The 27955-nt window shown below is 40.7% G+C and overlaps 1 protein-coding gene across 4 annotated transcripts in view; it reads right to left on the bottom strand.

The window, feature by feature from the left end:
• The window catches only part of ARHGAP10 (Rho GTPase activating protein 10), a 137102-nt gene extending 109221 nt beyond the window's left edge, over positions 1-27881 (bottom strand). For all 4 annotated transcript variants that reach the window (XM_005525592.3, XM_088056574.1, XM_088056575.1 and 1 more), the window contains exon 1: positions 27540-27881. In XM_005525592.3, coding sequence (XP_005525649.1) covers positions 27540-27693 — 154 coding nt within the window. In that variant the 5' untranslated portion in view covers positions 27694-27881. The remainder of the gene's footprint in view (positions 1-27539) is intronic.
• Positions 27882-27955: the final 74 nt, after the last annotated feature.

The raw sequence follows: 27955 nt of genomic DNA, 5'->3' as shown, positions 1-27955 counted from the left end.
TAAAAATACTTTAGTAAGGCTGGGAACTATTGCACAGAGTTACTTACTAAAATTAAAAAGAACCTGATCTTGATGATTGGCAGGGGGGTTAAGAGAGGATTTTATTTATTTTTTTTAGTCCTCTCCCTTCTCTCTGACCTTTTCCTTTAAGAAAACAAATCCATGTCTTCCCTAATGCAATACATCCCTTGCTTTCTTACAAGTTTTACACTACATTTATTCTAGCAACAAAACAGAAACCTTTAACAAATACTTATCAAAACATACAAATTAACGATGAGATAAGAGTCACTCAAGCAGTGAGGAACACCCTGAAAGTAACCTAAGTAACAAAATTGAACCCCACATTACAATAGATATGGGAGTGGCAGAGTTGTTAGACAACGTAACATACATATTTCCCAAAATTACACCTTTCTATCTGGCTCCTTCAGCAGTCTGCTTCTTCCCACACTCAAGGGAAAAAGAAAATCTACAGCTCAGCTAACATGAAAGAGACACAGGCTTTCCATAAATTTTAACTCATAAGCTGAAAGCAAGAGAGGGAAAGACAGACTGACCACGAGTGTAGTGATTACTCAGCTAAGGCTGTCACAGGACAGCATGGATTTTACCTACGATTTAGTATTCACCCCACTTTAGCACCTAAAATAGTATTAAAGGAGATGTACTGTCAAAAGCACCTTGTTCTAGAGAACTGAAATAATTGTAATCTCCTCCCTTCCTCCCTCAGAAAGATTAAAATCCAAGAAAAAGCCTGAAAACTACTTGAACAAGTTCCGTAGCTGGGGAAACAGCAATAGTAACACCAGACATAAAAGCATCCCCTCAGGTTTTGGTCTCTGGTCTTACCACAACTATGCTCAGTCTTGCTCAGCTATAGGGACTTAATTCCCCCCTGCCTTTCCAAGTGCCACTGTAATCTAAACACCTTCCTTTTAAATACATACACAAGACACACATAACAATGTACAGCAACAGTTATTCTGGCTGGACATTCAGCCATGCTTTCTACATCAAAAACAAAGCCCAAAAGGAACAACAACAACCAAAATAAACCCGAAAAACAAAACCAAAAAAAAAACTAAGACAGTAAATATTTCACAGCTGGGCTCCTTAATGCAAGATAACCATCTATTAGCACACTTGAAAAGTCTGCTCTTTCCCCTGAAGAACCACCGTGAATGATGAACCAGTATCCCTGGATCCAGCTAAAGCTCATGGTGGCTCTTTAACTGGCCAAGCCTGTTCCTGAAATTCTGCTACTACTTCTCACAGGTAGTTTCATATGGGTAACTAGAAGAATCCATGGAGAAGATCTTTTTAACTTTGGGAACAGTTTACTTTGTGTATCTGGAGCACTACCTTTAGGAGAAAACTTCCAAGCACCTGGAATAACAGCTATACATTGTTGCTCCAGAGCAGTGACAGATACTCTGACATGTCAAATTCAGTCCTGCAACAACAGCATGCTCAAGAGCTACTCAACACACAAGTATTTAAAAAGCAAACGTAATTAGAGGAGTATTGTGAGGCAGTTATCACATGACAAGCTTCTGAAAGGCTGTCAGTAGTCTTCTGATTAAAGAGAAGAGCCTCTCACAAGACAAATCAAGTATACTTTCATTTGCTCAAACCTTACTTTGGATCATTCACAGCTCATTTGCCCCACAGACCAGAAGGAAGGAGTCAGGACTCCCAGTCTCCTATCTCATTTGTGCTGCACTGCTGCTGTTTAATTGTAGGACTACACCAGCAATGAGATATCCACAAAACAAACCCCAAACCATAGATGTCAATAAAACCCCTCTACACCAAAGAAACTGGCTTAATTTAATCTACCACATATGAAAAAAAGGCAACAAAACAGTGGAAACCCTGAAGTGTTCAGTGAATACATTTGCCAGTGACAGCTGGAAAAAACATTCACTGATTTCTGTAGGACACAGGGGATTCTGAATGAGTCCTAGTGATGTAAACCAAAGCAGTTTCTAACAATATTGGTCCATGGCAGACAGCACAGACAAAAGTGGTCTGTCCATACATGGTCCTCAGAACTACAGTGAACAACCCAGTGAACTGTACTGGCACCAGCAACTCTCCTACGTATCACATCATACAAACACAATGTTTTTGTTTTGGGATAAGTGAAGTAAGTATTGAAGACAAAGCATCAGTTCAAATCTTCATGCTTTTTCTTCTGATTCTCACAAGAAAAAGCTCTTTAGGATTGTTGCAAAACTATGCAAGATGTGTGATAGATCCCTCAGCCAACTAAGGCATATGCCTTAAAATTCTTCCTTAATCTAATTTTCTAGTCCCAGTCAGCACCAAAAGTTAATTCAAGTTAATACACTGGAAGTTCTTCAATGCATTTCTTTCTTCATTTACTAACATTTCTTCTCATGTCCAGGTTTATAATAAATTTATTGCTGAAGCAGGTGAAAAGAAAACTCATTTTAACACACTAGCTGTGGTATTTCATACTTAATTGGTTTCTTAAGCATTAGGCTCTACATTGATCAGTCAAAATCAGGCTGCAATTTTCTTCTTTGCCCATTTAAACCAGCACTTTGCCATGCTTTACATTGACATGCAAACATACACACCACAAACTCAGTGAAAAGCAGCTGTTCAAGGTCTAGGCTTTTTCAGTGTGTTCCACTGCTGCACTGAGTATGTGCAGCACAAAACAGAATCAAGAGCAATCAATTAGCACCTTCCAGACTCTGGGGAGAGAGGGAGGGAGAAGCAGATGAAGCAGCTCAGTGGTGCTTAGCAGCACAGATACAGCCACAGTAGGTTTGTGCTTCCTCCCACTATCACCATGATTTAGGAGAACCTGCATGTTAAAAACATGACAGGTTCATGGCAGTATTGTATCGTACTGTCTTGAACAGATGAAGGCCACGCTGGCACAAAAACCTCAGACAGGATCAGTCAGAAGCTACGTAACAAAGAACATTAAGCCTTTAAGGACGATTAGCTTCAACAAGTAAGGCTGCTGTAATTTTGAATTGGCATTTTCAGTCACAATTCACCCTGTTGCCAAAGCTTTAGAGCTGTACACCCCCCATGATTGTGACTCTCCAGCTGCAGTCCCCTGGACCTCTCGTAACCTGCAAAACCAGTTATGTGGCTCAGTTACAACTCCTCTGTCTTTCTACCCAAAAAGATCAAAGTCCATGAGAAACTTTGAGGGGTGACACCAGCCAAAATAAATGTGGGGAGGTTTTTTGAGTGGTTGCATATGGTACAAACAACAGAGCATGTGCAGACCTGTAAGTGCCACTTCATCTTATGACAGAGATATTTTGCAATGCTAATTCAAGAACAGGAATGCCCAACTAAAAGAAATGCAACAGACTCACTGACTTTTATTGACCTTTCTTCTTATTTTTGTTGACTTAGAGACAGATGAGAAAATCCAGAAAATCCACATGCATGCTGGAGAACAGATATCAAGGATCTTTGCTGGTCCATAGTAAAAATTCCCATCCCAGCATTACAACTGCAGCTCTCCAGAAGTAACAGATCTATTGAGAAAGAGGACTGTAAATCATTGTATTGGTTGGGATTTTTACCGAATTCTTTCTACCAATGCCAGCATACTTGCAGCTACAGCAGAAATAATTACTTGGGTGCATAGCTAAGACACAGATATTTTGTTCACATTTTGCTTACATGGCCCACAAGCATTTTCTAGTTATCAACAAAGAAGAAATTTCAAATTTAATACCAGGGAACAGGGAAGAATAAAGAAAAGTGAAGGCAGGACACAAGCACAAACTGAGAGAGAGCATGGTGGCCTGACTCCATATGTAGATGGTTAATTTTAATGATATATAAAAATATAATGACATAAAAATGTATTGCTGGCTACATAGTGTAGTCTATTCATAATATAAACATGCTCAAATCAGACCTTTAGGTGAAATAATCAATTAGTAAATTCACTTTTTCCAATTCTATAATCTCTTTGTTTCATCATGCACTCTAGAGTATTTTAAGAAGTTACACTTCAGTCACTATCACATATTTCATAGAATCATAGCATGATTTGGGTTGGATGGGACCTTAAAGATGATTTAGTTCAAAACCCCTTCCACAGGCAGGAACGCCTTCCACTACACGAGGTTGCTCAGAGCTTCATCCAGTCTGGCACTGAACATTTACAGGGATGGGGCATCCAGAAGTTCTCTGGGCAGCCTGTTCCAGTGCTTCACCCTCACAGTAAAGAATTCTTCCCTCAAATATAATCTAAACCTATTGTCTCTCCATTTGAAGCCATTCCCCCTTGTCCTGTCACTACATGCCCTTGTAAATATTCTCCATCTTTCTCATAGGCTCCCTTCAGGTACTGGAAGGCTGCAATTAGGTCACCCTGAAGCCTTCACTCTTCCAGGCTGAATAATCCCAGTTCTCTCAGCCTTTCCTCATTGAACAGATGCTCATCCCTTTTGTTATGTTGGCATCCCCCTCCTCTGGACTTGCTCCAACAGATCCATGACCTTCCTGTGCTGGGACCCCAGATCAGGATACAGAAGTGCAGATGGGATTATACCAGAGGAGAGAGGCAGAATCCCCTCCCTCCCCTGCTGCCCACGGTGCTTTGGATGTCCAGGATACTCCAATAATAAGCACACAGGCCAACAAAGTACCTGTGACACAAAGAAATGAAACTTGATTTTTCCCTCTTATTTTCATGTCACTGGAAGTGGCCACCCAGCCACGATACAAACATGAAAACCAGTTACACAAGGCATCCAGAAATTCACTGCACAGCGTTGCACTGAACAGCATCTTGAACAGCACGTGCACCACAAAACATCAAAGTCCACGTAGACATCCTCCCCACCTTCCTCCACCAGTTCATTCAGCTGAAAGCAGCCCTGCAGCTCTGAAGAGCAGAACACAGAAGTCCAGGCAGATCCCTTGCTTCCACATTATGAAGTAAAAGGAAATATATTTCCCCTCCCACAGCCAGTTTCCACTTCAGAAACAAACACTGATGTCCTACAGTTTCATTAACTGCTGTCTTGTTGATCCTGGAGCCTTTATCAGATCCAAAAGCTAGAACAAAGTTCAAACCAGGATGATAACCCCTATACACGTGACTGTGGGGTGTCTGAGCTGGAAAAAGGCCAACATACAGACAACACTCTGCCCTGGTTCACCAAGTAAAGGGAAAACATAATAGTGCATTTAGTGCAAACAAAAAAAAACAACAACAACAAAAAAATACAGTTGGAAACACAGAATTCAATTCCCAAGGAGCAGAAATACATACAGAAGCACAGAGAGCATCTAAAGCCAATATTTTCTAAGGCACCTCGATGCCTTTGGATCCATCACTTCCAAGCCTGCAAATAATGTTAGATGATGATGGGGGACATGGATTTTTAAAAGCCCAAAAGAACAACATTTTCTTTTTTTTTTTTTATTTTTTAAACCCCAACTGAGACACTATTTTAGGACATAAAACACATACACATAATATCAGTAGGATTCATTTTCCAAGAAAGACTGTATTAGAACCAGTAAGCTGGTAATTTGACCAAATTGCATGTTCAAACATCACTGAAATCTCTGATCAATGACAGCACTGCCTTTATTTCTTATACTCCACCATGTGCAAATATAATTCCACAACTAAATGTGGGACCAAGATGCAAACACCCCATCACTGGGCTCATGCAAATCCTGCAACCACGGGAAAAGGACCACCAAGGACACACAGCACCCATGGAGGAAGGACATCACACTCATCCTTTTAAGAACCACAAGGGCAAACTGATGGCCAGTATTGCAAGGAAAACTGGATTCAAACATGAAGCAAGTCTGACCTGCTGCTGGCCAAAGCCAAATCATGAACCCACAGCAAGACACAAAGTGATTCTGATTATATCATTTACATTTCTGATTATATCATTTACAACAGCTCAGCACCTGACAAATATCATACACATCCATGTTCTCTGTACACATCAGCCTGGCCACAGCACTAGAAACACACCTTCTTCCCAAATTGAACTGGCACCTGAATGTTGGCAAACTCCCCACTGCAAATTATCTGCCTAGCTTCATGCACCTGCCAGTGTTGGAGCATCCCAAGCTCAAAACAGCTGTGGTTAGGCAGGAATCCTGACGGGGTAGGGGGCAATGATTTCACACTAGTGAAATACCCTGAGAAAACATATAAATTTATAAATAAATAGAAATAGTACATGTCTGCCAGCTCTCAAGCGTCTTGGCACAAATTGTGTTTAAAAGTAGAAATAAATATATTGAATTAGGAAAACTGGCTTCATGCACAAAACAACAGAGCCAGGCTCAAGAGACTTTGTTTCATGTTCCAGCCCATGAATAGACTTTGATAAAGTCACTGACTCATGCTGTGCCCCAGCTATTACACAGGAAGGTACCTCAGCCTCTTATCAGCAGGATAAAATCTATTAGTGAACAATATACTCAGCTATTCAGGTCACCACATCTTCCTCTCACCACTTCTGCTACAGATTCACTGGTAATGAAACAGGGTACAGCTATCCCACTAGAATGCCTGTGAATCTTAAATGCTTGGGTTTTATAACAATGGGCAGAACTTACGCTGGTTATATGTTAAAGGGAGTATTAGTTACTCTTCAGGGGGAAAAAAATGCATAAACCCACAATTAAAACCTTTGAAAAGACGTGTATAATGAAAAAATAGCACTTTTGTAATCTATCTTTTCACACAAATCAGTCTACAGGCACTGGCATTATCCCAATGCAACCTGAAGATGGAAATACAAAAATATTTAATCAGATCTTCCATTATAAGAATAGATAGCCACTGTAAATCATAACCTTGATGGCTCTGTACAGCATAGCAATGGCTTCAACTACATAGAAAAAATGAGTATCCTCATCACTAATCTTCATTCTTTTAAAATTATGAATGACCCAGAGTAAGTCAAGTGTCTTCATGTAGAAATTAGTTTCATTTCTTGGCTGTATTTCACAATATTTTTTTAAGTTCCCTTAAATAATACAAAAGAACAAAAAAGGATGATGCTGCAACTTTACACTTGTACATAATGTTAGACAAATTCTGTAATTTATAGTGAAGGTCCACTGCAAGCTAATTATCAACAAGTTGGAGGTTTATTATCCAGATCACCAGATTCATATCTGACCTGGATCACAAGGAACTAGGATGATGTTGAATCCTCTAGCTGCCAAATTCTTCATCATGCTATGAAGACATGCCCATCAAGTCACATTCACACCATGCAAGTATGTGAGATGAATCAGTCAATATTTATAAAAACCTGAACAAGTTAGCAAGTAAGGGGTTATTTTAGGATTTATGGAAGCTGGAAACAGTGTCATTTGCTTACAGCCACACCTGAACTTCCTCCAGTATTTTCTAAGTGTTAGTCTCTAACTAGAAACAGAAGTTATCACAGTTTCTCTCTTGCAGTACTGATGTGATTCAGCTAATTGAGGGGAGGGAAATTTCACCAGGCATCAGGCAATAAGTTTTCCCATCCATTCTGTATACACACAGTTTAGCTAAGTATGAACTGAGAAAACCAGGAGGCATTATAGCACTTCTCAGGATATCCAAGCATCTTCAGGGAAAAAAAGTGCTGAAATCTGTATAAATAATATTTTAAATTTTTATGTAGCATGAATTGTCTCATGGATCTTCACTTCTGTAAAGCAGGAAACTCCCTTTCCCTAATAAGTTTGCTTTTTCCTTGGTTGAAAAAAAGTCTAACAACATCACAGAAATCAGAGAGAAGCAAAAGGACAACAAAAGGAAAAAACAAGAGAGCTAGCAATACACATGGGAGGGAAAAAATAACATCACACTACCAACTCTGTGACACAGCTTAAATAATATGCTGTGATACAGCCAAACAGACCATATAAGAGACAACATTTGTTCCAGTATTTCTTCTATTTATTTGAAAAAGCAGTGGGGTTAATAACTCCATAAACCAGAACTAGCACTTCTTCAGGGAAGCTCAACTCTAACCTCCCATCGACTGGACCAAAGGAAACTCTGGCTGCTGCACAGCACTGCACCAAAGAAGTCCAGCAGCCAGATCTGCATAATGAGAACAGGGTGTGACAAAGCCAGGCTATCAGCTGGAAATTGCTTTAGACAGCTGCAAAGCTATCTTTTCTTTGGCTTTCTTCATTGCTTTCAAAGGGGTTTCAGTCACAGACACTCAAGTTCTGTGTCCAAGGCCTGACAGTTTAGAAAAAATTGGAAACGCAAAAAGAACCCCAAAACCTATAGAAAACACAAACCACAAGATCTCCACATTTTTTATGTTTTGTATGTTTGAAGTTTCATTCAGCTCCAGGAATTTCATAATCCAGTCTGTGGTTCCAAGCAAAACATCAATAGGCAAAGTTTTGCTCAACTGGTGCAACTGCTGCTACCTACAGGAATGTGCATTTCAGAAAAATGCTAACTGTTCCAGTTCCTTCTTTCCTTGAATTGTGAATTTTCTTTTGGAGCTAGAAGGAAAAAGGCACAGCCAACCAAATTAAAAAGGAGGTGAAATAATTATGAAGGCAATTGAGCAACTGGCCTCATTTGGTTGAAAGCAACCACAACTATTTCTGACTATACCCATTTATCCTGTTTGTCACAGCAATCCAGAAAGACTTTTCCTCTGATACTAGGAAATTAAGAAAATCTTAAAGCTAGAAAGTGACAAAACACACTCATCCAAGCTCTTTTAAAGGAAAGAAGAATCTTTACTTCACCTTGCATCATGCACTTACCTTCCCTGCCTCTCTTATGACTTTGCCTATGATATGAATATAAAGCAGCTCTCTTTCATTTATCAGCAAGCTAAATATATTTTCATTTCTTAATATAAATGAGCAAATTTTGATCTGAAGAACACAAAGGCATTAAGTGAACAGAAAACAATTGTTTATGCTTTTTCTTAAACTCAAAAGCCAGCATTTGCACATTGTGTATTTATTCTGGAGAAATGATGCCCATAGAAATCCCAGGTTGCTTAGAGGATTCTTCCAACAAATCTCGGTCATGTTATCTGCAATTTCAGCAATCAAGCAGAGGGACACTTCTGCACACTCATGTTTTAGTTGCTTTATTTTTCTAAATTGCATCCCTCCCCAGCCATTAAAGAAAGCAACAGCAGCACCTAATACATTGCATGACAGCCTCACTTAATCCAACACTATAATCCATTAAAAAAAAGGGAGACAAGAGACAAGGTCAGTAAACTAGAGAGATAGATGGTTAAACGTTTCTGTTCCTCAGCACTAGGAAGGATTGACAACATAGGCTCTTCCAATATCAGATACTCAGAATTAAAACGTTTGAAGTATTTTACAACACCTGCACATCTCCCAATCTCTTCTTAGCAAACAATGAAAGTTCTTATGCATTAATTAAATACATAAATAACCATTTGGCATGGCAAAACTATAGCCTTTTATTTCAGCACAGAATGGACAAAGCATTACATGCTTTTTTCTAGATGTTCTTTCTGCAATGCTCCCTTCCCAAAAACAACACTGGCAACCCAATACAAACACATTCACTGCTGACAAGCCATGATTTGGCCACATGACTGTCCTGCCTGTATTTCAGGTATTAGCTATGTCAAATCTAATTATCAGAGACAGCTTGACAAGGTCTTTCACATTATTCAGGAAAGGTGCACTTGCCAAAATCCTAGTGGAGGCCATGGCATATAACAAATCTCACCCAGCCCTACTGAGGCTTGCAGTTCTGCTGACAGTTTTGCCCAATAAATCATTTCACATAAATAATATCAGTCTAGCAAGTCTGTGTGAGTACTGTGAGAAATTTAGTGACCCACAATGTGTAAGAAATACTGCCCTCAATGTTTACAGTCAAATGAATGAGGTTCCCTTCCTACATGATGACTGCAACAGAAATTATGCTGGTATTAATTGTACCAATTATGAAAGCTTCTGTGTTAGTATGACAGAATGCTTCAGGCTATTCTGCCCTCAACTTCAAATCCTGCAATTCAAATAACAACCCTGTCTAGGAAGGGATAGGATATCAAAGAAGGCGTAAGGACTGAATTACAAGTTTTTCTAGTTAGTGGGTGTTCCTTCCCTTCATTTCCTGTCATGGGTGAACGGTACACAGACACCAGGATGCATCACACAAGCACACATACAAGTATCTGGAGTGCATGGGAACACAAGCATAACTCATATTACCACAATTTTCCTGCAGAAATACCCATCCAAAGCAATTAAATGTTCAGGCAGTGTTTCAAGCAGAAATGTCTAAGTTAAGAAGACAAGGAATATTACCCAAGGGGAAGCATGTTGGCACATCTGATTAAGCAAGTGTCCAGTATAGTGGATAAAGCAAGAAAGGAAAGTACAATATCCACTTCCTTCACAGACCCTAGAATAAAAGTTCTGCAACAATTCATGCTTCGACTCCTTTGTTTCTGTGTACAGAAACGATACAAATAATTGTTTAAATAGAAATGGCAGCTACATGTTCCAGGCGGAGAGGCAGAGCAGGAAGGGAAAGAAAATGTTCTGCAAGGGCACAGGAGAGCCAACAAGAGGGAGTTGACTGAGACTTTGCACAAAAGCTCCAGCACAGAACAAAGTCTCTCATGGATAAGCTCTGGCCCTTACAGAAGTTGTATTAATCAGGAAGGTTGCACTGGCAGTAAGAGATAATATCAAACCCCAGCCCTCATGCTGCAAAGCATCATTAGCTTTTACTCTGGAAGCTCCAGCAGGGCCTTGCAATATTCTACCATCACAGCTTTGCACCTGGGGTGTGCAAGGCTCCAAACAGAAACGTGTGCCCAGGTGAACATGGGTCTTCAGTACTGTCAAGTATTTGTTTACTTTTTCATCTTCTCTAGAGGTACATTTGAAGCTGGAAGTGCAACCTGTATTAACATATGTTCCTGACCACAAGAATGTTCACCAAAGTACTGTGTAATTCTGGGGTGATGCAAGAGAGAGAAGAGATGCCCTGGGATGTGAAGAAGTAGAGTCTGATGAGAAAGAAATCTTTAAAGAAAAATAGAAATAAGATCAAATTCACTCCTTTTAGAAGATCTCTCAGTTCTTGTGGCCAAAACCTACAGCAAAACATTATGGCTTTTCTCCAGCCCAGCCCACTCTTTCAAAACAAGTGATTTTATCTCAAATTTATTTGGAGTGTAGAGTTAGCAGTAACAGGCACTTAATAAAACCAAACATAAGTATCACAAGCTGATCCTCCCTATTTCTACATCACAGCAACTTATACCAAAACAAAGTAAAACATACCAATGACCAGTGTAGAATTCCCAGACAAAGGTAGTACAGTAAATTTTGAACAGTGCTCACAGTTGCACAGATTATATAGAATTGAGGGCAGAAAATGGATGGTGACCTAATTACAGCCAGGTAAATGAAGAGAGTTTTCCCCACAAAAATTAATTTCTCTCAGTAAAAGATGTACAAAATCATTATCTAATCCTTCGGTATTCAAAACTTTAATTAAAGTGCCATCAAGACAGATGAGACAAATAGTTCACATACAATATGGATACAAAGGGAAAAGAGGAGGAATCGTGTTTTCTTTCTCAAGCATGGCTGTGGGAAGGAGGAGGGGAATCTTCCCCTGATATGTCTCAGTCCCACAGCAGGCATCTGTAAACGGGAACCTCTGCATGAACAGACTTCTTGTGCTCTTGGTCTGATGTCAACTGCAAAGCACAACCATCCTCTTGTCCTTATGAGTAAGAGAGATAAAAAAAATGCTTTGTAACACAAGTAAAATTACTAATACAAAAACAGCTTAAAAATTGAAAACTTTCTGACTATTGTCAACTTACAATTAAGCTGGCTTGCTGACTGTTGCCCATGAAGAACCCCAAATCCTTCCTGATTCTCAATTTGTTATCTTCTTTCCCTTTGGTGGAAATAAAAGGCACACTGGCTTTACATACATTATATAACCTTCACTCCTGGTTTCCAAAGATTCACACTACTCTAAGACATTTCTCCATAATTAATCAATATAAAACAATAGACCCAAGAAAGATTTAGTTCATGCCCCATTTAGCAGTTCAGTGGGAGCCACCTGCTTTGTGTTAAGGCAAGACTTGAGCTAGGATTCACTTGCAAGGCTTTCAGATTTTTTTTTTTTTTTCTTGTTATTAGTTACCACTGTCAACAGACAGAAAGAGAAGGATCCAAAAATTCAGTCAATTACTTTTAGGGCTGGATAGCAGCCAGCAGGAATACTCATTGCTGGGTTCAGCAGAGGTTTACCAGATGATGAGAGATGTTAGCATCGTTGGGGAAAATTTCCTTTCTTGGCTTGTATCTGCTAAAGGCTACAATCACCAAATTAGGACTAAGGATGGGATCAGAAGGAAAAATTTAGGGCTAAATTTAGGACTGGTGTCAGTAGTAACCATCTGTAAAGGCAGGGACTAAGCTGGGTAGGGTCATTAATAGGAAAAGGAGAAAACAGAGTCAAAACCAGCGGTGAGCTTCAAAGGGTGCATCTGGCTCTGGCTCCCTTGACTGAAGCCAGGAGCAGCAGAGAGGCAGCACGGAGCCAGTGGACACTCCTGCATGGGCACAGGGTGGCACAGCCACCTGCACTCTCAGCCTGAGTGGGCTGCTGAGCACAAGGAGAGGTTTGGACAAGCCAAAGCCACTCTATTGTGACTAGTGCAGTGGGTGTAAATTGTTGCCCTGAACCAATTGCTGGCGTTGGGAGTACATTTCCAAGCAGCACAAGCCAAAACATCCCCAATTCTATCAGAGCACCAAGGTAAGAACAGTCCCATGTCCTTAATATTCCAGAAGGTACAAAGAATCAAACAGATGGGTTCACCACCTCACTGGAACATTTAACATGACTGCATGGTTAAACTGAGCATTTAAAATCCAACACATGCCTTCAAATCTGCAAGAACCTACACCAAAACAGTTCTGATCTCTGGTTAGGGAATTCAATGGGCAAAACTCTCACAACTCACAGCACAATACCAACATCTCCAAGCTGTCTTACAAAACAAAATATGCTAATCCATGGGTAAAAAGGTTAAACGTCAGGGCCTCCTAATAACTAACTCCATCTCCAATGAGGGCTTGATATGCAATCCTATCTAATCACTTGGCCTGTCATTTCACCCATGTGTAAACAGAACCACAGCCCAACCTACTGTGCAGGATGTTGAAAGGTTCCCACCTAAAATGCTTTACACACTTCAGATTTTTAAGTGCTATATAGGTTAAGCACTTTGTTTATTTTAAGACTAATCTCATATTAATGTGCTTTAATGGGTACATATTTACATGACAAAAAAACACAGTGCTACAAATAGAACTCAGGAAACATTAGCAAGACTTTAAAATGGTTTGTGACTTGGCTGATCATAAATAAATGAACTCACCTTTAATTCTCCTGATGCCATTTCCTGCACATTAATCCTTCTAGTGAGTTTTTCTAGTGGCAACCCTAAATAAGGAGCTTCATGCAATCAATCCCAACCACACCAAGATGTTCACTGCAGGAGTATAGTGCAAAGCAAGGAATTTCCCTTTGACTCAAATTCCTATGTATCTGGTATCACTAAGAGTATGCAGAAGAATTAGTCATTGCCAGACAGACAGGCTTCATTTTGCTGGGACACAAAACAACAACTCTCAATTCCCTCTATTCACATTCATTACCCACTTACAGCTGTAACTATGTTTCTCCTTGAAATGAAAACAAACATTAAACAAGCTCACAGACAAACATCATTATAACTTAAGAAAACAAACATTAATGGAACTGTTTACTACACCAAGGAATTCTCAGCTCACTATACTGCACATACCACTAAAACATTCCCATGGGCTTTGATCCAAAAGCCATGACAAGTCCATGAAGCATCAAAAGGCAATTTGGGAAAAGTGACTGCCAGAAATCAAATCCACAGTTTAAGCAAACAAAAAACACAAGGGAAATGGAAAACAAATTAACAAATTCACTCTATAATGCTCAATAAATGAATGCTACCATTCAATATTATGCAATATTATAATGTTATACAAAACAGTATGTTTTTTTTTTCCCCTGTGGAAAAGGTTAGAGAATCCAACACCAGAAAAGGCTGAGGCAAGCTGCACTAGAGAGCAGTATAATGGGTCCCTCTCTGGAAGCAAAGCAATGGGGAATAAGCAAGTGTCTTAAAGAAAGCAAGCAAGAAAGAAACCCCACCACTACCCTCCTCAAAAGAGAACTGAGGTGCTCTCTTCTTCTGACATTACTAAATACTGACATCAATCTATCCACTGTTTTACAGAGCCACAAAATACATACATGTCTTTCCCCCTTCTAATTGTTCTGCTGTGACTAAAAATTCAGCTGGCATTGGCAACACTGGTCTGAGCATATCTTTTTCAAAGCCTAGCAAGGAATTAGAGGTACATACTTCAAAGAGGACTTGATTCAGCCATTGTTCTGTCCTACAGCTCTATCCCAAAATCTCTTAGGAACCATGAGCATGTCTCCATGGTAGCATGTGCTAAAACCCATGCCTAATAAGACCTTTGCTGCTCATCCCTGATACTCAAACTTGAACATTCACCTGAGTTTGCTCTATAAACGCTTACCAGAAAGGCAGCTAAAGATACCAAATGAGGTGAAGAAGTCAGCAATTTCTGCTGACTATGGCAGGAATCATCTGAAAAGTTACACTACTCAGACCTCTCAGAGAGGAGACAGAGTGAAGAGACAGAATCACCAACCACTGACCTCATGTCAACTATTTTTCAATCAAAATTCCTTCCTGGCATCCCCTAGTGCCCCTCCTTGTCACTGGGAATGCCTCCCCAACACACCCACCCAGGCACTCAGAACAAAACTCAGCAGCTGCTCATATCTCTCTCAGCTACTACACTAATAATAGTGTCTAGGGAGCAATGTTCCAATAAGGCTATTCAATAATGTCCTCATGATATGTGAGATCACCTCCAGACCACTATTAAATATGGAAATATTCTATATTTAAAATAGAAACTGAAAGAAAGGGTTTCAGGAAAAGAAAATTCTAAGAAAAATAGCATCCTTTTTCAAAAGATAACAGTCTTTAAAGATAAATTCTCTTAACAAGGCTTTGCTATCAAACCTGACACGCCAAAAGCATACGATCCCTTTCATCTGCTCACAAGTCTTCAAGATCCTAAGAGCAAGCAAACCATAGCTATCACTACAGGAACAGAAAGCACATACAGAAAGTTTTATTTATAAAAGGATTGAAATTGAAATAAACGTTGTTAGAATTATTTGGGAGTTATTTGACATTTTTGTGGTTTCAGAAGCTTTTCTTTCAGGAGGGGTTTTGATTACTTGTTTTGGTTACATGTTGCTTACAAACACAGTTAATTTCCACTGGAAGAAACCTTTTCTGTACCAGAGAGAAGCAGTGGAGGAGGCACTATCAGATTAATTGCCCGTGTGGTCCAGTTGCTTCCTCCATCCAAAAAAAATTGCTACTTTTCCCACCCAACATGTTAGCTCCTAATCCTAATTTTTAAATGCATCGCTGGTAATTATGCCAAGCTAATTTCCAAGAAGGTATTAAAGCCAGCTTCTAAACACTTTCATTTCAAGAACAAAAAAAGTGTACAAGAGAAAAAAAAAAACCCTCCTCAATGAAGCAAGCTTTGCAATAACTTTACCAACTCGAAGTGGACATCAGTTCATCCATGAAGTGTTATAGCAAGGTGGGCAAACCTGTTTTTCCTTGCATCTGCATGCTTTCTATTAAAAAAATGTGAATGACAAAATTCTGTAAACCTTAGAAAAGCCAAACTGCTGACTGAAATTTCCACTGGAATAGTCTGCATGGCAAGGGCAGAACAGCTGCTTTTTGAGCTCATACTGCCATGCCCTCCGTACTGAGATGTCCACCACATGACTGCAGGAGAATATGGAACATCCTCCTCTTGGACTCTGTATTTATCTAATTTACTTGAAGAGGCTAAAAACAGTTTATAACTACTGCTCAATTCAAATAATGACTACAGAAAAAGAGCAGTGAGTGCAGCCTCCCTTAATGCAGAAAGGACTCATACACAACACTTCTTTGTGACATTTCAATATTCATGAAATGCTTAACAGATAAATAACCCTAAATTTGAAGCAATAGATTAAACAGTGATGGGAAGATAGGTATTAACAGGTGAAGGGATTGCCCAAAGCTGCTCACAAAGTCACTTCTCTAGACACGGCTTGGTTTTCCATTCATAACATAAAATTATTCATGTATATGAAAAGAGAACTAACTTTGGAGGCACAAACCATGTCCTTTGTGGAAGAATCCTCAAGACTGACAGCAACCTATTTGCAGCAGCTGAAAAAAAAAGTGCCGTATTTACAAAGTATGTTGCACCAAAATATACTTTTCTTTTACAAAAAAAAAATTACTTACAAAAATTACACTTCTGTAAATTACTAAAGAGGAATTATTACCTAAGACAGATTCTAATTACAGATATATTGAAGTGGGTAATGGAGTCAGGAAGGGAAATGGAATGTCCAGGTAAGTGAAGGCAAAGAATCATTTCTGCTGAGTCTCAAAGCTGTATTTTCCAAATAAAATTTACATCTTGGATATCACATATTACATGTACAGTGTAATATTTGTATACACACAGCAAAATTTTCTGTTAGGTTGTATGCGACTGAGCTTTCTCAAAGATGTTCAATCTGCTTGTTTTCAGGTCTCAGCCCTCTCAAAGGGCATTTCTAGTCATCAGTACCCTCCTTCAGAGCTTGTTGCACTGCTTGGCTTACTAGATTCCAATTCCTTTAGTTTTGCTATAGGCCCTCAGCAAAGGTCACCTAAATAGAGTGCCAAGTCCGACACATGACACTCAAGTATGAAACACAAACATTTCTTTAGTTCGTTATACTAACTACACAAAAACTTGAGCTGCGTATCTGGAGCTAAGAACTATTCCTTCACAAAACATTGCAAAAAAACTGCAATGAGAGGAAGACACAGGTGGCAACAACAAATTTCCATGCTTGACTAGCTAGCTCCCTACCCCTCAGGATGGCAGCCTTCCCGCTCAGGTACAACCATATAGAACCTCGGTGGACAAGCAGTAATGGTGTTGGAAGACACATAGATGTGTTTTGTGAAACAAAACAAAAATTGTCATGGGAGAGTGGAGCACTTCTTTTCAGCATAAGATTCTTCTACTTCTTGTGCTGGTTTTGGCTTGGAGAGAGCAAATTTTCTTCATAGTGGCTGGTAGGGGGCTGAGTTTTAGATTTGTGCTGAACACAGTGACAGTAATAGGGATGCTTGTGCTACTGCTGAGCAGGGGTTGCACAGAGCCAGAGTCTTTCCTTGTTTTCTCATAGCCATGCTGGTGAGGAGACTGTGGGTGTGTGGGAGGTTAGGACAAGACCCAGCTGGGACAGGTGACCCCAACTGACTGAAGGGATATTACACAGAATATGCTGAGTCGGAATGGACCCACAAAGATCACCAAGTCCAACTCCTGGCCCTGCACAGCACAATCCCCAAGTCACACCACATGCCCAAGAGTATTGTCCAAACGCTTCTTGACCTCTGACAGAGTCAGTGCTGTGACCACTTTCCTGAGGAGTCCATTCCAGTACCAAACCACCCTCTGGGGAAAGAACTTTTTCCTGATATCCAGCCTAAACTTCCCCTGACACAACTTCAGGTCATTCCCTGGAGTCCTGTCACTCAGCACCACACAAAAGAGATCAGTGTCTGCCCCTCCTTTTCCTCTCACGAACGAGTTGCAACTGCAATGAAGTCTCTCCCCAGTCTCCCCTCCTCCAGACTGAAGAGACCAAGTGATTTCAGCTGCTGCTCATAAGGCCTCCTCAAGACCCTTCACTATCCTCACAGCTCCCCTTCGGATGGTCTCTAATAGTTTAACCTTTTTTTATACTGTGGCACCTGTAACTGCCCCCAGCACTGGAGGTGAAGCTGCCTCAGTACAAAACAGAGTGGGACAATCCCTTCCCTTGCCCAGCTGGCATTGCTGTCCCTGATGCCCCTGGGACAGGGTTGGCTCTCCTGGCTGCAGGACACTGCTGACTCAATTCAACTTTCCATTGACCAGGACCCCCAGGTCCCTTTGCACAGTGCTACTCTCCAGCCTCTCATTCCACAGTCTGTCCCTACATCCAGGATTGCCACATCCCAGGTACAAAATCTGGCACTTGCCCTGGCTGAACTTGACATGGTTGGTGATTGCCCATCCCTCTATTTTATCAAGGGCTCTCTGAAGGGCTTCCCTGCCCTCAAGGAGTCAACAGCTCCTCCCAGTTTTGTGTTATCTGCAAACTTGTTTAGTATCCCTTCCAGTCCTGCATCCAAGTTGTTAATGAAGATGTTGAAGAGCACAGGGCTTAAGATGGAGCCCTGCAGAGCCCCACGAGTGAGAGGTCTGCAGTCCACCTCCTTCACTACACCCCTTTGTGCCGGACCTGTGAGCCAGCTGCTCACCCACCACACGGTCTGCTTATACAGCTTGTTCAGAAGCTTCTTCTTTGTGAGAGACAGCATCCAAAGCTTTACTGAAATCCAAAACATTTACATCAGCTGGCTTCCCTTGATCAACTAGGTATGTTACCTTGTCATAAAAGGAGATTGGGTTAGATAAGCAGGAATTTCTATACCTCTGGTGTCGTACTCCATAGATAAAGAGGGAAGAAGGACGAAGTGGGGGAATGTTTGGAGTAACAGCATTTGTCTTTCCAAGTAACCTTACAAATGATTGGACTCTGCTCTCATGGAAATGACTGAACACCTGCCTGTCCATGGGAAGTGGTGAATAATTCCTTGTTTTGCTCCATTTATGTGCATGGCTTTTGCTTTCCCTGTTGAACTGTCTTTAGCTCAGGCCAGGAATTTTCTAACTTTTACCCTTCTAATTTTCTCCCCACTCCCACTGGCTGGGAGAGTGAGCAAGTGGCTGTGTGATTCTCAGTTGTTAGCTGGGGTTAAGCCATGACACTTCAAAAACTTAAAAAAAAACAAAAACAAAAACAACCACAATAATTCCAGGTAGTTTGATTTCTTTTAGCAAAGATGCTGAATTCCCTGGAACAAGGGAAGAGTTAGGAAGAGGCACAACAGAAATCTGAAACTGCATTTTCAAATGACTGAAAGCATAAATTGAAGCACAATAAAAGAACAGTAATATTACCACAGAGCAAGTGTTTGAGAGCAGACTGGACAAAGTCAGCTTTGTTCCTGAATAGCTTGCAGGCTAAGGAGTTGAACAGACAAAAGCTTTGGAGAAACACTCCTTTGGCTCATGACTGAGTTTGTCAGTCAGTCCAGGCCTCTCCAACAGAGAGAGCTTACAACCTGGGATTTTAAGAGGAAAAAAGTATGGACAAAGCTATGAACACTGCTTTGCTCTCAGAGCACGGAAGTGTTCCGAAGACTGACACTACACAGCACTCACATTCTGTTAATCCACGTAAACTGCAAGCTCAGCCCCACAACACATTTCTAAGAACTGGGACTCACTGTCAAAATGGTATTTACCTCTGTGACCTGGCAGCATGCTCCCTCCACCTGTTTGCAAGACAGAGGGATTTCTTTTGAAGGAGCACATTCTAAGCAATTATATTTTTATGTAAAACTGCTACTAGTTTCCATATATATATAATTTTTTTTTGTTCCAACACACCCACATTCAAATATTATTAGTATTTTTCAAAGCAAGCAACTCTAATGACTGACAAAATCCCAGATTAAACAAAACAAACAAAAATATGATGTTCTCTCTCTGCTTGGGAAAACAGCTCAATTTTTGAGATTTAATGCATTACAATCTGATTTTTTCAGATCTTTCAGGTTTAAACACTTGATGTATGACAAACTTCATACTCCTCAACATTAATTCATTCATTCATTATTTCCAGGCCCCCATGCACCAGCCTAATGGAGGAAATGGACACATTTCAAAGCTAAAAACCATTTACCAGCAACAAAGTGGCTGAGAACCTATTTCTGGACACCACACATACTAAAATGTCCTTCAAGGCCCAGCTCTGGTACAAAGCCCTGCTCAGTTTCATCCTAGATATTCAATTTTCCCTGCCAAATTAAACAAAGCATTGTTTTTCCTCTTCAAGGACATGCAGTCCCAACCAGCCAGGTGCACATACAAAAGCTGACAAGGACCCAGGGAAGCTGTAACAACCAGATCTACTGAGAGGCAAAGCTCCTCTCTGACCTACCTATTGAGCCAAGAACCTTCACCTGCCCAGGGCTCTCATTTAAAGAGGCAACAACAGGAGGTTTATTTAAAGGTCTGGGCTGCAGTAAAACCACAATCTGTTTAATAACATTGTGATTTTCCATCCCTGTAGATTATTTTCCCCTCATGCTGCTCCTTTCCCACAAAGGACAAGCCTAGCATGAATGATTTACAGGAACTTCTGATTTGGCCTTGGCCTGTGATGGCCACATAGCTTCTGAGGGCCTGGATGTTTTCTCTCTATTTTTATCCTGAAAGATGAGCAAATGCACAGGATGGAAAAGAGCGACATAGGGAGGAAACAAAAACAGAGAAGAAGGAGTAAAGAACAAAGAATATGGTATCTGCAAGAAGCTCCATCAATAGTTACAAACAGGTATGGAAAAACAACATGACATTGAGGTTGTCTGTCAAAAATTGCTGAAAATACCTGTTTAGAAAAAGAATTGGAGGATAGTGTAAACCAGGCCACAGACTTCCCTTTCAAGTATCTCATTTCCCAGTGAGATACCAAAATACATGCTTTGGACAGAAGGCACACATTTATCCCAGATATATAATATGGGCCTTCATAAATTATTGCCCTCTCTCCATCAAAGTCACACCCAGAGGAAAGCAACCTCCACAGGAGCTGCTGGGATGGAGTACAAGTACCTGCTTCAACTCATTGCAAAACTGATGGCTGAGTTTAAATTTGGCACGGAAGATGGGTTTGACTTAGCAACAAGGCAGATTTTGGGTGCTGATTAAGATTGACACCTACAGTGGGTGGCAGCAACCACCAGCAGAGATATTCCCTGAACAGTAGTTTCTTAAACTATTCTGCCAATACGTGCCCAAGTTTATTTGATCATATATTTTACATTCATTAGATATTCCAGAAAGCATTCAACTGCTCCAAGTATCTTAATTAGCCAACTCAGAAACTTGAAGACTTTTAAAAGCTAACTAAAACACTGAGCATATTTTAACATCTTAAGGACAACTGTCAAAGAACAGTAAATGTGGTATTGAAACTCAGAAAAGTGGCATTAGACACAAAAGAAAGCCCCATCAGACAAGAGCAAATCATAAAAATTATCTCAAGAAGACACAAACCGCACTGTCAAAACATTAAGCATATTGCCAAGATTCACATGCTGTGAACTCTCTCTAAAACAGCCAAGCCCCTGTTTTTTAGGTTAATGTGCTAAGTGTTGCAGTAGTGACTGAAGCTGCATTGTAAAACAAAAGCATTACAGTCAATGTAAACTTTATACGTTAATTATGTAATGTTACAAAACAGCTGGGAAGGAGGGGACAAGTACTGGGATGCAGCTCTTCAGCACCATTCCAAACGTGTTTCCACGTGCTCCCTGTCTAAAGCAAGGGCAGAGCACCCAGCCTGTTTGCTACTTCACAAAAAAAAAATAAAAAAACCCTATAGCACTCTCCTTCCTGCCTCCTTGGAAAAGCATCTGTGCCAGGCAGAAAGATTTTCTGCCTCAATAAAACTTACCAAGTTATTTTAGACTGGACTTGAGAAGCGTTATCAGTGTCATAAGGTTAGCTCGCTAAAATTTGCTGGTTTTCAATGCAGTGCTGGCAAGCACAGGATAGTTTTAGGAACAGCATACACCTACAGCCTTAGCAGTGGGCCTATTGCAAGCAGGTGTTGGCACTTTACAGACTGTAGAGCAAATCCACTCTTTTTTACAGCTCCTTAAGATAGACTGGAATTCCATACAATTCTAAAATTACCTTTCTGAAAGTCTTGTCATTTAAAAAAAAAACAAAAAACACAAGAAAAAAAACCTTCTCAACATGATCTACCAGACAACTTCTCTAAAAATTCTAAACTTATTTCTGTTAGTTTTGTCCTGGAGACTGACAATTACACCTATCAGTGATGCTTTCTTTAATAACCACTCACACATTTTACCTAAAGCTGGAAAATTATACCTTTTCCCCCAGTGATTAAAAGACAAAATCACTTCATTTAATGACAGCTTTTCACATCTCTCAAACTAAGAAAATCCATATAAATTAATGAAATTTCATATTTTCTGATATCACAGATGTTCGGTAGCACAATGCTCTGCTTTCAATACCAAAAAAAAAAAAGGAACAGTGGAACATCTACAGGATAAAGACAGTAATGGAGCTAGTTAGTAATTCAAGCTGAAGAGACGAGATTCAAGCTGACAAACTGGCATCCTCCACAGAATGAGCCTGACACTTTTTATAGTCACTGACACAGTAACGAATGCTCTACTTGGGGTGGAGCTAAACAAAATGTTCTTCAGAGCACTTTCTTAAATATTAGCATTTCCCTGGTCCTTGTACAGAAGTAACTTTATCTACAAGAAAAAAAAAAAAAAAAAAAAAAAAAAAAAAGTTCTGCCATAGTTAATTAGTCCCCAGCTGTGGCAATTATCTTGAAGGAAGGGGAAAAGCAACATTTTATTATGTTATCAGCAGCTCTTAAGAGAAATCTCTATTAGATGGGCCCCAAAGTACCTGTTTGCCTTAGCTTTATAATGAGCACAAAAATGGCAACACATCCAATAGAAAGTTGGGGGTTTTTTTAAGGTACAAACATCTCAGTAGCCTTTGCAATACTGCCCTTGCAGTAATTTTTATCTAACGTGGCTCTAGCAGAGTGTATTTCAAATCTCAGAGCATTCACATACAGCATTGATTTGCTTATGGTTATCACACCTAAAGCACACCTTGCAATGGAAATAAAGCCTGGGTTTGAGCTATTAATTAAAAAATAAAATAGCTTTCTAAAATGCTAAATGTAAAGATGTATTAATTCAGAGGTCTCACTGAATTCAAGGCAAAATAATCATATATAGAGCCCTAAGTAATCACAGTTGATTTAGGAAACTTTGCACACAGGTTCAGCTAAGTCCCTCTCACTATATTCCCCCCTTTCTCATTAAGTAAGAATGGCATTAAGCTTTTACTTAATCTTTGGATTCTACCTAAATCTTTAGTGAATTTGAGTGTCTATTTCTTGTTTAGAAGTTATTAATAAGCCCTATATTAGTGGTTTTATCTTACTTTTTTGACATGTACTGGAATGTCAGTAGAACATTTTTGCTGCAAAAAAAATTCCTAAGACTTTGAAAGCTGGCACACACTACACATGGTTTCATAACTGCAGATTATATAAAGGAAAGCTTTAAAAAAATAGACAATTAGTGCTTAAGAAAAGAATGCACCACGGCTCAAGTGGTCTGAGACGTTTTTATGTGGTGTTATTATGTGGATTACCACAGCTTTTATATTTACATGATAATATATACACCAGGTCAGGCAAAAATCTACCCTACACCAGTGTCTGGAAGGTCAACCACCACCACACACCACAAGAACCAGCCAAGAAAAAGAATATGGGTTTGGACAACTTGGATATCACACCAGGGCTTGGGACTGGATTAGGTTCTTCAGTCATCCTTGTTAAAACAAATACTCATCAGTAACTCTGTATATTCCAACAAACTCTTTCTACACAAAAAATAAATTTGGTTCCCATTTTGTATTCTGTCTGGAAGAGTGCAAGAAATAACTCTTCCATGAAGAACACAAAATGAAAACAGCAATAAGAAACAGTCACAGAGTATATTGAGCTGCACTGGATAGCCATAATGTCCACTGCCACAAATACATCCATCTTCTGTCTTCACCAGCCCATCACAAAGTCACTGCAGTTGACTCAAACAGAATTCTGTTCATTTGAGCCTAAATTCAAGAATGGGGAGGCTCTGCTTTCAGTCACACAGAACAGCTGTGAGCATGTGCTCACAAAGATCCTTTGCAAAGGCCCTGTGAGATATACAGGGCCAAAACCTATACTCGTCCTGATGCTTCCTACTCTGCCTTGGCAGTGGCAGCTCCTGCTGTAGGCATACAAGAAAAACCTTCCAAAAATATCCTCAAAAGCCCCCCAAAAATCTCACACTTGTGTGAAGAGACCAAGAGTTAAACCAACATGGGGAGAAGAATTCAGACAGAATATATAGTATTTATCCAGTGTATTCTGTAGCTTCCAACAAATTGCACTGCAGATTTGTAAGAGCTCAGAACTAACTCTCTTACATTCCCTTCATGATTCAGAATAAGGATTCTCTTATCAGGCATCTTTAAATTCACTTTCACTAAAGCACAACTACCTCCATCCAGAAGTTATCTATAAACTCTATTGATCCTAACTTGTTTAACTGAACTGGAATCCCCTAAGAAATATCACATTTCTATTTTAAAAAGCATATGTGTATACCACTTGTATTTACTGATCAGTAACAATAGGGAAAAAAATTGATTTGTACACCTTGTAAACATATTTAGCTGTCAAAAAAAGGAAGAGCCACCTTGTTTATTCATCCTTCCAACATTTAGCTTGAGCTAGACAATTCAGTGATTCAAAACTTTACACAGGAAACCGACAGTTTTGAGTCACTCTTGTTTATCTTTCTATCACATTCTTGAAACTACTGAAATTTTAAAGTGTAAAGATACACTTGAAGTATGCTTTACTCTGGAAATTGAACAATTTAAAAATGCAAATTCTTTTTCGTTCTCTTTCTTAAGCAGTATAGTACTGTACTAACAAAAATCAATTTTCCCAAGTTTTAAGTGAAAAATACAACCCCATACAACTGAGAAGACAACTGGAAAGGAGCCAGTGAGAGAATCCACATCATGGTACTGTTGTGCCCTGCAAGACACTAATGATTCCAATGAATTAGAGGGAGTGGTAGCAGTATCTGCTTTCACCTGTCAAGATATAACCCAGTGCAGGCAGCATTAAAGTCACTTACAAAACTGTCAGGCAGGAAGAGTGATCTATTCAACTGCATCAGTTATTCACACCTAAATAATCCCCATAACGTTTGCTGCCAGCTTTACAAGGAAGTTGCTAAGGGAGGGAAATGCTGGTGGTGTCTACTGCAGTCCCACAAATTCAAGAACAATAGTGCACCTACAACATTTTACACCTTACACACCACCCAGAGCAGCTTATCACACTCGCATATCAATGACACCAGGTACAAATCTCTTATTTTACCTGGTTCTAGAAACAAGGAAATAATTCAGCTATTATCAAGATGACATTTTTTGTTTCAAAGACTAAAATAATTTTCTAAAAATTGTCAGCTACTGCACTTTAAGAAGCAGTCATCTAAACTCACTACACCCTGCTTTATTATCACATTCTCAGAATTGCAGTGAGACTATCTTTGTGCAGAAAACACAGTTTGGACACAAATGAACAGACCATTGTGTCTAGACCACTTCTTAAACTGGGTTTTTGGAACAAATACTAATTCCATTTGGTTTCCTGACAGCAAATGAATCAGGTTCCTCAAAGAATTTGGATTATAACATTTTCTTCCGAAAACACAAGGACAAATACCCTAACCATTGGGGTTTTAACCACTGGGCTTCTTGTGCTTCTTCTGCTGCAATTAGTCTTTAAATGTCTGTTGAACAGTGGCACTCCTTCACCAGCACCAGAGGAAGGCAACTAAGCTTCAAACAAATCACTCAGGGCACTCTGAAGAGGAGAGACAGCTGCAGAAACCTGAAATGTGGGAAGAAGGGTCTAACCTGTTTGTACTTTTCAAACAGGTATGCTGAAGATATTAGAATAAGGTACAGTAACTAAACTCAAGAATAAACCTTCTGACTGTCATCTCAGAAAAGGCAGTGCTTAGACCTGAACACCAGGCAGGATCTCAGATAGCTTCTCTAAATATTCCTCATGGGCTAGCCCTAAGTATTTCATTGAGCATTCTCAGGCCAGGTGGCTCTAGCCAGCAGACTTGGCTTCCACCACACACAGCAAAGCACCCTGAAAACTGCACACAAAGCAAATTTACCAGCACAGGATTCTGGTGTGCTGTGGGCACACAGCTGTGGACAGGACACTCGTTTGAGTTAGGGCTTTCCTCACCCCAGCCAGCTCCACACTTTCTTCTGTATACATTCCCATGAGCAACTGAGGGTTTGGGGCAGTTGCCAAAATACTGTCTAGATGCTTGAGGAAGAGAAGTGGAATGATTTCCCTCTACTGTTCTTATCCAATTTTCGGGATACTTTTTTACTTTACACTCCAAGTTAAGATGATTTATACTGACACTTCAAGTCAGAAATTTTGATTAATCGTCTAAGATCACATTTGGCAGTAACTGAATGTTAACGGGCCAAAGAATAACAGTTACAGAGAAGTGAAATATGATATGGAATTTTCTATCAGAGACAAAACCAGAAAACAATGTTTCTTTTGTTTAGTTACAGAAATAAGTTAATTCTGGTTTTAAAAACTTCACCATATCCAGGCAGCCACAATGATCAAACCCCTACCAGTTTAATGGAAACATCCTGACCAGCATGGTTTCCTGGCTTCAGAAGTTTGCCATACCAGAGGTGCCGTACATTTCCGAGAACACAGTGCTAAAACACTGTATTAGTGGTTTATTTGAATAATTGGTATAGCAAATCAGCCTACTAGGTAACTACACAACCGTGTTTTAAGTTAAACGGAAAAAAATACATCAGCACAATACTACACTAAGAACGTGCATGAACATGGTCATTCAAGGCAAAACCATGATTGCTATAATGCGTATAAAACACGTTATAGTTAACTATTTATATACACTATGTATATACTCAACAAGTAAACGCAAAATTAACAATTTTACATTTTACATAATCACATTTTAAGAGGCCAAAGGCATAGAACTGGTAACCAGCGCTGTCAGCACAAAACTAAGTCTGGTAATTCCTGAACACACTTCTTTAGACAGATGTATTTTCCAGCAGCCTCTCCACAGGCTGCAGTGCACAGGCACGACATGGTTACGGTCAGGTAGGCGATTCACAGCCGCTCAGCTTGCAGCACTCCAGCAGCACCTGGCACCGATCCTCCCGGCGGATCTCACACGGCAGCCGGGGCTGCTCCGGGCTCGGCGCCGCCGAACACAGAAGCCAGGCCCGGCCCAGGAACCGGGCAGATGCAACAGGAGTCACCCGGCGCTGCCACCGCCTCTATCCCTTATTCCCCTCCGCGGAGAAGGGCTGGAGAGGACCTGCGTCCCCAAGTGGCTGATGGAGACCCCAAGGGAGAGGCTGGAGAACGCCAGTGCAAAGCTCTGTGCCACAAAGGCGAGCGCCGCCGGCTCAAAGGCGACAGCTCCCGGCGCCGGCAGCCGCCCCCGCAGCTCCCCCCGCTTCCCGCCACTCACTCTTGGTCGCGGCGATCAGGTTCTTCCCATCCTTCAGCAACTCCTTGATAAACTTATTGGTCTTCTCCAGCTCGGCCTCATGGGCTCTCACCCTCTCCCTGAACCAGGGGCTGTCCAGGTAGCAGTCGCTGAACTCCAGGGGCTGCAGCCCCATGGCTGCCGCCGCCGCGCCGGGGCTCGCCTCCCTGCGAACCGCAGCACCGCCGCCCTCCGCAGCCGAGGCCACAAAGACGGAGCAGCAGCTCCCCCCGAGCACGGCTGGGCACGGACCAGCCAGCCGAGCTCAGCGAAGCCGCCCTCCCGGCAGCCCCGCCGGGACACGCCCGAGCGGGGCGGGCAGAGTCCGCGGCCCGCCCCTCCCGAGCTCCCCGCGGCGGCACCGGGCGGGGCGCTGGGGCCGCCCCGGTGCGCTCGGT

Source organism: Pseudopodoces humilis, chromosome 6 (genome assembly GCF_049639895.1).
Source record: "Pseudopodoces humilis isolate 2021_Gansu_Grassland_sample_001 chromosome 6, ASM4963989v1, whole genome shotgun sequence".
In the NCBI taxonomy this organism is placed as follows: Eukaryota; Metazoa; Chordata; class Aves; order Passeriformes; family Paridae; genus Pseudopodoces; species Pseudopodoces humilis.
The sequence above is the reverse complement of the archived record's forward strand: the minus strand, read 5'-3'. Positions and strand labels throughout refer to the sequence as shown.